The 9,645-nt window shown below is 39.6% G+C and overlaps 2 protein-coding genes across 2 annotated transcripts; both read right to left on the bottom strand.

Moving 5' to 3' along the window:
- Window positions 1–1,134: 1,134 nt before the first annotated feature.
- LOC121575014 (red-sensitive opsin) lies at window positions 1,135–4,051 on the bottom strand. Its single transcript, XM_041887772.2, has 7 exons — window positions 3,906–4,051; window positions 3,673–3,789; window positions 3,068–3,364; window positions 2,733–2,901; window positions 2,478–2,643; window positions 2,101–2,340; window positions 1,135–1,895 (listed from the first exon to the last, which is right to left on the bottom strand). Exons 1-7 carry the CDS (start codon window positions 4,027–4,029, stop codon window positions 1,797–1,799), a joined length of 1,212 nt encoding a protein of 403 aa, XP_041743706.2. The 5' UTR covers window positions 4,030–4,051; the 3' UTR covers window positions 1,135–1,796.
- Window positions 4,052–5,159: 1,108 nt separating this feature from the next.
- On the bottom strand, window positions 5,160–8,331 carry LOC121575013 (red-sensitive opsin-2-like). The gene is made up of 6 exons (XM_041887771.2): window positions 8,241–8,331; window positions 7,511–7,807; window positions 7,138–7,306; window positions 6,883–7,048; window positions 6,523–6,762; window positions 5,160–5,335 (listed from the first exon to the last, which is right to left on the bottom strand). The coding sequence occupies exons 1-6, from the start codon at window positions 8,329–8,331 to the stop codon at window positions 5,237–5,239; spliced, it is 1,062 nt and encodes a 353-aa protein (XP_041743705.2). The 3' UTR covers window positions 5,160–5,236.
- Between the last annotated feature and the right edge of the window lie 1,314 nt (window positions 8,332–9,645).

Genomic DNA, 9,645 nt, shown 5'->3' with positions numbered 1-9,645 from the left:
AATGTTAGCTACAACAAATTGGAATTTCTAACATATCATAGGTATTGCAAATTCATAACATATAATACGAATTGCAATTCATAACATATCATACGAATTGTAATTCGTAACATATCATATGAAATGGATGATGGACATCCACAAATTAATACATACCATACCAAATGTAACATATCATACTAATTTGAGTGTCCCGGATTTACATTTACTATGCTACATCTACCCCTGAGTCTAGGTTGCAGGCAAGCAGGTATAAGGTCCCCAGCATACACAGTAAGCTATAATCATGGCAACAACCATCCTGGACACTTCCTTCTGAGCATTCTGTGTTGACTCAGAGTCTTTCTGCTGCACGGCAACCTAAAGTAGGGTCATTCGGAAGGAATTTTAAATGGTAAAATATGCCTTTTCAAAAGGTACACTTGACCATTACTGTAGTTTCTCGTCCTCTCCCACCTTTGGTTTTATTGCTGTTGGTGAAGGTGAAGGAAGATGATTTAGTTGTCTCTTGGTTATGTTGCCTGGCTGCAAAAGCAGCACTTCCCCAATCCTCTGACATTTCTGAGAAAGTATCTGAAGAATATGCTAATCAAGAAGACAACATATTATTTCCATTTCAGTCATTGAATTGTTCTAAAATATTTACCTTGCCAGTTGTTTGTTATCACAATTGTGTTTTTTGCCTTTACCTGTGGGCCGCTTTTTTTCTCTCTTGTGGTTGGCTTCTCTTGTCTTTTCTTGCTGATCATCTGTTGTGGTGTTAGCAACCAACAAGATGATGTACCCCAATCTGTGGGGTTTTATACCAGCCATGTTGTCATCAAGATTAATCTAAATCAGAAATGGTCACACACACACACACACACACACACACACACACACACACACACACACACACACACACACACACACACACACACACACACACACACACACAAAGTAAACAGGGAGTATTCTTTGGGAGGATAATCAGACGTTGGTCCTTTAGGCTGATTGGGGAGATAATCTCTATGCTATCTGCTTTACCATATAGTTCATTTGGGGTGTGTCATGTGAGTTTGGTCTTTAAACATGTAAACAATCACTGATAATTGTTATAAACAGTGGATAAAAATAGAAAGTGAGACCAGAGGGTATTTTCATTTTGCTGCATGCATGAAATTTATTTTAATCAGAAAAAAACATTGTTAAATACATTGTATACACAATTATCTATTTACTATTATAATTTTTTGTTTTGTTTTTTTATTTGCAAGAGGGATTCAAAATGTTTACCTCATAAGTTACTTTAAAAGTAAGGGGTTTTCAAACCATACATTGTTCACATCATTTTGAGATTATCAGATTTCCATTGCCAGTTTATTTCAGTTCTCCTTAGCTGTGATGCTGTCTAGTTTAGCCACTGCAGAGTGAAGGGAATGCCGTCCAAGATGACAACATTTTCTTGCCACTTGAACAGACATTGATAATAGTACTATATACACATTCCCATAATATACCACTCAAATAGCTATAGTATGCATATCAATTACCACACCATTCTCTGCTTGTTTAATTGAAGACCATGGATTAAAAAAGCTCCAAGGGGTGGTCCACAGCAATTTAGTTTTTGTGGGCAACGTTTTTACACACCTTGCAACTGTATGAGGTAAAGCTTAATAATCTCCTGAAAAGTTGTGGGAGAATATTTGTTTAAGAAAACAAGAGGATGTACTGTACATTTGAAAAGTTCCATTTGGAAAATCTCCTCAAAACGTTCACGATTGGTTTCCAAGAGGTACGATGTTGTCTGGGGTTTATGCAGGTGCCACAGAGGAAACCTCTGTTTTTGATGTAGACACTTCAGAGCCATCATCTTCTGCCTTTCCAAAGAGCTGCATGATGCAAGTACGGAACTGGAGAGAGAGGAATAATTAAAATTACTATCTAGAAATTGAGCGAACACATTGTCAGCTGATGCTTTTTAAAATAAATAAAAATGTACTTCACAAGAAAGGCAACTGTGAAACATTTAGAAAAATGTGTATTGTTAGAGCTTTGTTACACGAAATCAGTAAGATTAAATAAAAAACAGTGTCTGAGAATCCTGTTAAGACTTACCTGTCTATTCATGAAGACATATATAACTGGATTGTAGATGGTGGCGCTCTTGGCAAAGTAGGCAGGGATGGCGGCAGCCAGAGGGTGGAATGCATACCCAGGGTTAGCCGCAGCAAAGCAGGCAAAGCAGGTATAAGGTCCCCAGCATACACAGTAAGCTATAATCATGACAACAACCATCCTGGACACTTCCTTCTCAGCCTTCTGTGTTGACTCTGAGTCTTTCTGCTGCGCAGCAACCTGTGGTCATTCAGAAGGAATATCAAATGGTTAGATTTAACGCTCTAATATGCCTTTTCAAAAGGTACACTTGACCATTACTGTATTTAACAACGTAGTTGCTTGCTACAGTATAGTATATTTAAAATATAACTTACTGCACGGATGGCTAGCCACACGAAAATGTAGCAGAAGATGATCACGGCCAGGGGGAGGAAGCAGCATGTAATCATGAGAGTAATCATGTAGGACTTGACTCCAGGATCCTCATTGCCTCCGAACACATCAGGTCCACAGGAAGTCTTCAGGCCATGAGGCCAGTACCTGTTGGAGGGAGAGAGATAAAGAAATGTGTTAAATAATTTAATCTTTTGAACTTGAATCCTCAGTGAAATAAGAAGAGAAATCCACACCTGCTCCAGCCAAAGATGGGGGGAGCACACCAGAAAGCAGCCCAGACCCAGGAAAAGATAATGCCTCCCATGGCCCATTTGGCATCAAACTTGACACTTCCAAAGGGCTTGCACACCACCACCCATCTCTCCCAGGAGATGACAGCCAGGGACCACAGAGCAGCAATACCTGTGCATAATATATACATACACTGTAAATTAAACAAAAGAGAAATTCTGATTACTGTCACTATGCTATGTTCTGCCAATTACTATTTCTCAGCACTGTGTAGCAATTTATAATTTTATTGTTAAATATGAGATAATATTTTAGTCCATGTAAAACTGCATCTTACCGCACACAGAGACAGTGTATCCCTCAAAGACACACATTGGATGTCCCAGAATGAAGTAACCAAAAAACTGGTTGCAAACGCTGATGGTGCTAGCCAAAAGTGTTTCTCCAATGTCAGCAATAGCAAGGTTGACCAAGATCCAGTTGAGAGGGTGTTGGAGCTTCTTGAATTTTGCAGTGGCCACCAGTACCAGGCCATTGGTGAAGACTGAGAGGATGACCACTATGATCATCCAAAGTGTTGAAATATTGTACACCCATCTTGGAGCAATGTGGTAGTTGGGGCCCTCAAAGGGATCTGAGATAAAACAGAGAAAATTATTTTTCTAAGAATGTGAAAATGACAGGTGCAAGTGCCTGGTTATATTATCTACATGCTTTTAGATGATCAATTAAAATGCAAAAGCAATGCAAATTACATCAATGGTATTAATTCATTCAAATTATACGTATAAAGTGCAATTTTACTTATGCCATCTATGTTGTATAGAACTTCAATAAAAACATTAATAAATACAGGAAATATAACCTCATAATTTAAATAAAATAAAATATATGAATTGAAAGTTTCAATCAAGGTAGATGCATTTGCTTGTCCTCTCTCACCTTTGGTGTTATTACTGTTGGTGAAGGTGAAGGAAGATTCTCTCGTTGTATCTTGGTTTTGTCGCCTGGCTGCAAAAGCAGCCCTTCCCCAACTTTCTGCCATTTCTGAGAAGGTATCTGAAGAATATGCACATCAAGAAGACAACATATTATTTCCATTTCAGTCATTGAATTGTTCTAAAATATTTACCTTGCCAGTTGTTTGTTACCACAATTGTGTTTTTTGCCTTTACCTGTTGGTTGCTTTTTTTCTGTCTTGTGGTTGGCTTCTCTTGTCTTTTCTTGCTGATCACCTGTTGTGGTGTTAGCAACCAACAAGATGGTGTACCCCAATCTGTGGGGTTTTATACCAGCCATGTTGTCATCGAGATTAAGATCGAACACACACACACACACCCATAACTTGAGTTACGCTGGCTTGGACGAACTGAAGCCAAGGTTTGAATTTAAGGTTAATCCTTCTTGGATAAGAAGTGCTTTTGGTGTCACGTAATTTAGCATTCAGGTGAAATTCCTTATCCTCTTCATGCTTAAAAGGAAACATTGTTGACTTAACAATTGTTCTTATTACTTGTAAATAGTGAAAACATATTTTGACAATATAAATGTTTTTACTATAACAAAGTAAATAGGGAAGTAGTCTTTGGGGGGATAATCAGACGTTGTTGATTTAATTTACTTCATTCTATGTTCAAGCTTTTCCTGCTGTAAATACAAACCAATGATGAGGAAAGTGGACCACTTTGGTCCTTTAGGCTGATTGGGGAGATAATCTCTATACTATCCGCTTTACCAGACAGTTCATATGGGGTGTGTCATGTGAGTTTGGTCTTTAAACAATCATTGATAACAGGTAGCAATGAATAAAATTGTTTTAAACAGTGTATAAAAATAGAAAGTGAGACCAGAGGGTATTTACATTTTGCTGCATGCATGACATTTATTTTAATCAGAAAAAAACATTGTTAAATACATTGTATACACAATTATCTATTTACTATCATTTTGTTGTTGTTGTTTTTTTATTTGCAAGATGGATAGAAAATGTTTACCTCATAAGTTACTTTAAAAGTAAGGGGTTTTCAAACCATATATTGTTCACATCATTTTGAGTTATCAGATTTCCATCGGCAGTTAATTTCAGTTCTCCTTTGCTGTGGTGCTGTCTAGTTTAGCCACTGCAGATTGAAGGGAATGCATTCCAAGATGACAACTTTTTCTTGCCACTTGAACAGACATTGATAGTAGTACTATATACACATTCCCATAATATACCACTCAAATAGCCATAGTATGCATATCAATTACCACACCATTCTCTGGTTGTTTCGAAGATCATGGATTAGAAAAACTCCAAGGGGTGGATCATAGCAATTTAGGTTTCGTGGGTAATGTTTTTACACACATTGCAACTGTATGAGGTAAAGCTTAATCATCTCCTGAAAAGTTGTGGGACATTTTTTGTTTAAGAAACACAAAAGGATGTACTGTACATTTAAAAAGTCCCATTCATAAAATTTCCACAGAACGATTTGTTTCCAAGACGTACGACGTTGTCTGGGGTTTATGCAGGTGCCACAGAGGAAACCTCTGTTTTTGATGTAGACACTTCAGAGCCATCATCTTCTACCTTGCCAAAGAGCTGCATGATGCAGGAACGGAACTGGGGAGAGAGAAGAAGAATGGAACATGAGGAAAGAGATTCAAAATATACTGTATGTCTACATTTAGGTAGACATGAGTCCTTTGTTAACGACTTTATTATTGATGGGTCAAAATATACTGAACCAAAATATAAACGCAACATGTAAAGTGTTGGGCCCATGTGTCATGCGCTGAAATAAAAGATCCCAGAAATTTTCCATACGCACAAAAAGCTTCTTTCTATCAAATTTTGTGCGAAAATGTCTTTACATCCCTGTTAGTGAGCATTTTTCCTTTGCCAAGATAATCCATTCACCTTTCAAGAAGCTGATTAAACAGCATGATAATTACACAGGTGCACCTTGTGCTGGGGACAATAAAAGGCCACTCTAAAATGTGCAGTTTTGTCACACAACACAATGCCATTGATGTCTCAAGTTTTGAGAGAGCATGCAATTGGCATTCTGACTGCAGGAATGTGCAAAGAAATTGTTGTCAGATAATCGAATGTTCATTTCTCTACCATAAGCCGCCTCCAACATTCTTTTAGGGAATTTGGCAGTACGTCCAACCGGCCTCACAACCGCAGACCCCGTGTAACCACGCCAGCCCTCCACATCTGGCTTCTTCACCTGCGGGATCGTCTGAGACCAGCCACCCGGACAGCTGATGAAACTGTGGGTTTGCACAACCAAATAATTTCTGCACAAACTGTCCGAAACCTCAGGGAAGTTCATCTGAATGCCCATCGTCATCACCAGAGTCTTGACCTGACTGCAGTTCAGTGTCATACACAATTCCTGGAAGCTGAAAATGCACCAGTTCTTTCATGGCCTGCATACTCTCCAGACATGTCACCACCCATTGAGCATGTTTGGGATGCTCTGGATCGATGTGTACGGCAGCGTGTTCCAGTTCCTGACAAAATCCAGTAACTTCGTACAGCCATTGGAGAGGAGTGCTACAACATTCCACAGGCCACAATCAACAGCCTGATCAACTCTATGCGAAGGAGATGTGTCGCGCTGCATGAGGCAAATGGTGGTCACACCAGATACTGACTGGTTTTCTGATCCACGGCCCTACCTTTTTTTTAAGGTATCTGTGTCCAACAGATGCATATCTGTATTCCCAGTCGTGTGAAATCCATAGATTAAGGCCTCTTTTTGTTCAGTGTACATGTAGCTATCAGACAAATACACCGACCTGTTTGTTCATGAAGACATAGATAACTGGATTGTAGATGGTGGCGCTCTTGGCAAAGTAGGCAGGCAGTGCAGCTGCCAGAGGGTGGAAAGCATACCCAGGATTAGCCGCAGCAAAGCAGGCAAAGCAGGTATAAGGTCCCCAGCATACACAGAAAGCTATAATCATGACAACAACCATCCTGGACACTTCCTTCTCAGCCTTCTGTGTTGACTCTGAGTCTTTCTGCTCCGCAGCAACCTGTGGTCATTTAGAAGGAATATCAAATGGTTAGATTTAACATTTTAATACACTTGACCATTACTGTATTTAACAACATAGTTGCTTGCTACAGTATAGCATATTTAAAATATCACTTACTGCACGGATGGCTAGCCACACGAAAATGTAGCAGAAGATGATCACAGCCAGGGGGAAGAAGCAGCATGTAATCATGAGAGTAATCATGTAGGACTTGACTCCAGGATCCTCATTGCCTCCGAACACATCAGGTCCACAGGAAGTCTTCAGGCCATGAGGCCAGTACCTGATGGAAAGAGAGACATAAAGAAATTGGTTAAATAACATAATATTTTGAACATGAATCCTCAGTGAAATAAGAAGAGAAATCCATACCTGCTCCAGCCAAAGATGGGAGGAGCACACCAGAAAGCAGCCCAGACCCAGGAAAATATAATGCCTCCCATGGCCCATTTGGCATTAAACTTGACACTTCCAAAGGGCTTGCACACCACCACCCATCTCTCCCAGGAGATGATAGCCAGGGACCACAGAGCAGCAATACCTGTGCAGGGGAACAGTTGTACTCAAAGTTAGAGACACTCTAATTCTATGTGAAAACACAGCACCATAATAACATGCACCAAGGAAATGCCTATAGGGAACACTTTGTGTCGATTAATTTCTTTATACATTAATCTACAATTTCCAAATATTACTGGTACAATAAATACAATAAAAATATTTGTAAAACTGAGGAGCCTCTTACCACACACAGAGACAGTGTATCCCTCAAATACACACATTGGATGTCCCAGAATGAAGTAGCCAAAAATCTGGTTGCAAATGCTGATGGTGCTAGCCAAAAGTGTTTCTCCAATGTCAGCAATAGCAAGGTTGACCAAGATCCAGTTGAGAGGGTGTTGGAGCTTCTTGAATTTTGCAGTGGCCACAAGTACCAGGCCATTGGTGAAGACTGAGGCGATGACCACAAATATCATCCAAAGTGTTGAAATATTGTACACCCATCTTGGAGCAATGTGGTAGTTGGGGCCCGCAAAAGGATCTGCAAAAGAACAAGAGATTAAAATTATATTTTAATATAGAAAATGTTAAATGTAATATCAATTCATGACTTATTGACATAGTCATATGAGGACAGTAACCAATATTTTGAACAGAATGTGTGCATCAAATGTTATGAACAAGAAAAACATTGTCCCGACACAAATAATTCAATGAATTGCTTGTATCATTATGTGTACTGCTAATGCCAGTTCCAAATGGTATGTCTGCTGTTTGTGAAATAACGTATAAGAGAACTACACTGCAACAAAAAACCTTCAGCAACATCAATTTAACTTAAAAAGGACACCATTACTCTCTGTAAATCTACAATATCTACAATATTTTGGGGGAATGTACAGAATTAGGCTCTTTCAATAGTTCTACCAAATGATGTCACCCTCAGGTACTACACTGAACAAGATGTACTGTACCTTTGGTGTTATTGCTGTTGGTGTAGGCGAAGCCTGATTCTCTCGTTGTATCATCGTGCCACCTGCCAGCAAACACTCCTAGCTCTGCCATCCTGGACTGCTTAACAGGAGTTTCTGAAGTTGACTGCTGAAGTCCAATTCGTTCTTCTCAACTATGCTAGGGATTATATACCATCCTTTGGGCCTTTTGAAAGGATTATGGCCTTGGAGGAATTAGGGCACGGTTGGCACTAGGGCCATGGTATAATTCGTGCCATGGCATGGGCTGGACTGTCTTTTCTTAACTGTTATTTACCACTAACAACTAAGTAGAGTGGATTTCAGAGGCCCATAATCTTGTCTGAGAAGGCTTTGGTGGCAGAGAAGGTTAAAGGTAATTTAAATGCCATGCTGACGTAACTGGGTCCCAGACTGGTCAGTGGAATGGCAATAGGGTAAGGGGTTTTAAAGTGGAACCTTTAAAAAATGAAAGTTGTCTATGAGGAATACGTATGATGACTGACTACACTTAAACAGGAAAAATAGTGCTGAGAGAAATCCAGGTAACAACAGGCCGTGTAGGCCCACAAGGCCCTGTTGAAGCTGGAATGGTTGATAAGTAAAAAAAATAAGCCTTTATAAAGTGCCTTGCAAAAGTATTCATCCCCCTTGGTGTTTTTCCTATTTTGTTGCATTACAACCTGTAATTTAAATTGATTTTTATTTGGATTTCATGTAACGGACATACACAAAATAGTCCAAATTGGTGAAGTGAAATGAAAATAATAACTTGTTTCAAAAGATTATACAAAATAAATAACGGAAAAGTGATGTGTGCATATGTATTCACCCCCTTTGCTATGAAACCCCTAAATAAGATCTGGTGCAACCAATTACCTTCAGAAGTCACATAATTAGTTAAATAAAGTCCACCTGTGTGCAATCTAAGTGTCACATGATCTGTCACATGATCTCAGTATATATACATCTGTTCTGAAAGGCCCCAGAGTCTGCAACACCACTAAGCAAGGGGCACCACCAAGCAAGCGGCACCATGAAGACCAAGGAGCTCTCCAAACATGTCAGGGACAAAGTTGTGGAGAACTACAGATCAGGGTTGGGTTATAAACAAATATCAGAAACTTTGAACATCCCACGGAGCACCATTAAATCCATTATTTAAAAAATTGAAAGAATATTGCACCACAACAAACCTGCCAAGAGAGGGCCGCCCACCAAAACTCACGGACCAGGCAAGGAGGGCATTAATCAGAGAGGCAACAAAGAGACCAAAGATAACCCTGAAGGAGCTGCAAAGCTCCACAGCGGAGATTGGAGTATCTGTCCATAGGACCACTTTAAGCCGTACACTCCACAGAACTGGGCTTTACGGATGAGTGGCCAGAAAAAAGCCATTGCTTAAAGA

The sequence above is a fragment of the Coregonus clupeaformis genome, chromosome 10 (genome assembly GCF_020615455.1).
Source record: "Coregonus clupeaformis isolate EN_2021a chromosome 10, ASM2061545v1, whole genome shotgun sequence".
Lineage (NCBI taxonomy): Eukaryota > Metazoa > Chordata > Actinopteri > Salmoniformes > Salmonidae > Coregonus > Coregonus clupeaformis.
The sequence above is the reverse complement of the archived record's forward strand: the minus strand, read 5'-3'. Positions and strand labels throughout refer to the sequence as shown.

Coding starts and splice junctions, on each gene's coding strand:
- LOC121575014 (XM_041887772.2), bottom strand. CDS start 4,029: ATGGCTGGTATAAAACCCCACAGATTGGGGTACACCATCTTGTTGGTT. Junction 2,644..2,732: donor CCCATCTTTGGCTGGAGCAG/GTGTGGATTTCT, acceptor TCCCTCCAACAG/GTACTGGCCTCATGGCCTGA. Junction 2,341..2,477: donor TGTGGCTAGCCATCCGTGCA/GTAAGTTATATT, acceptor GAATGACCACAG/GTTGCTGCGCAGCAGAAAGA.
- LOC121575013 (XM_041887771.2), bottom strand. CDS start 8,331: ATGGCAGAGCTAGGAGTGTTTGCTGGCAGGTGGCACGATGATACAACG. Junction 7,049..7,137: donor CCCATCTTTGGCTGGAGCAG/GTATGGATTTCT, acceptor TCTTTCCATCAG/GTACTGGCCTCATGGCCTGA. Junction 6,763..6,882: donor TGTGGCTAGCCATCCGTGCA/GTAAGTGATATT, acceptor AAATGACCACAG/GTTGCTGCGGAGCAGAAAGA.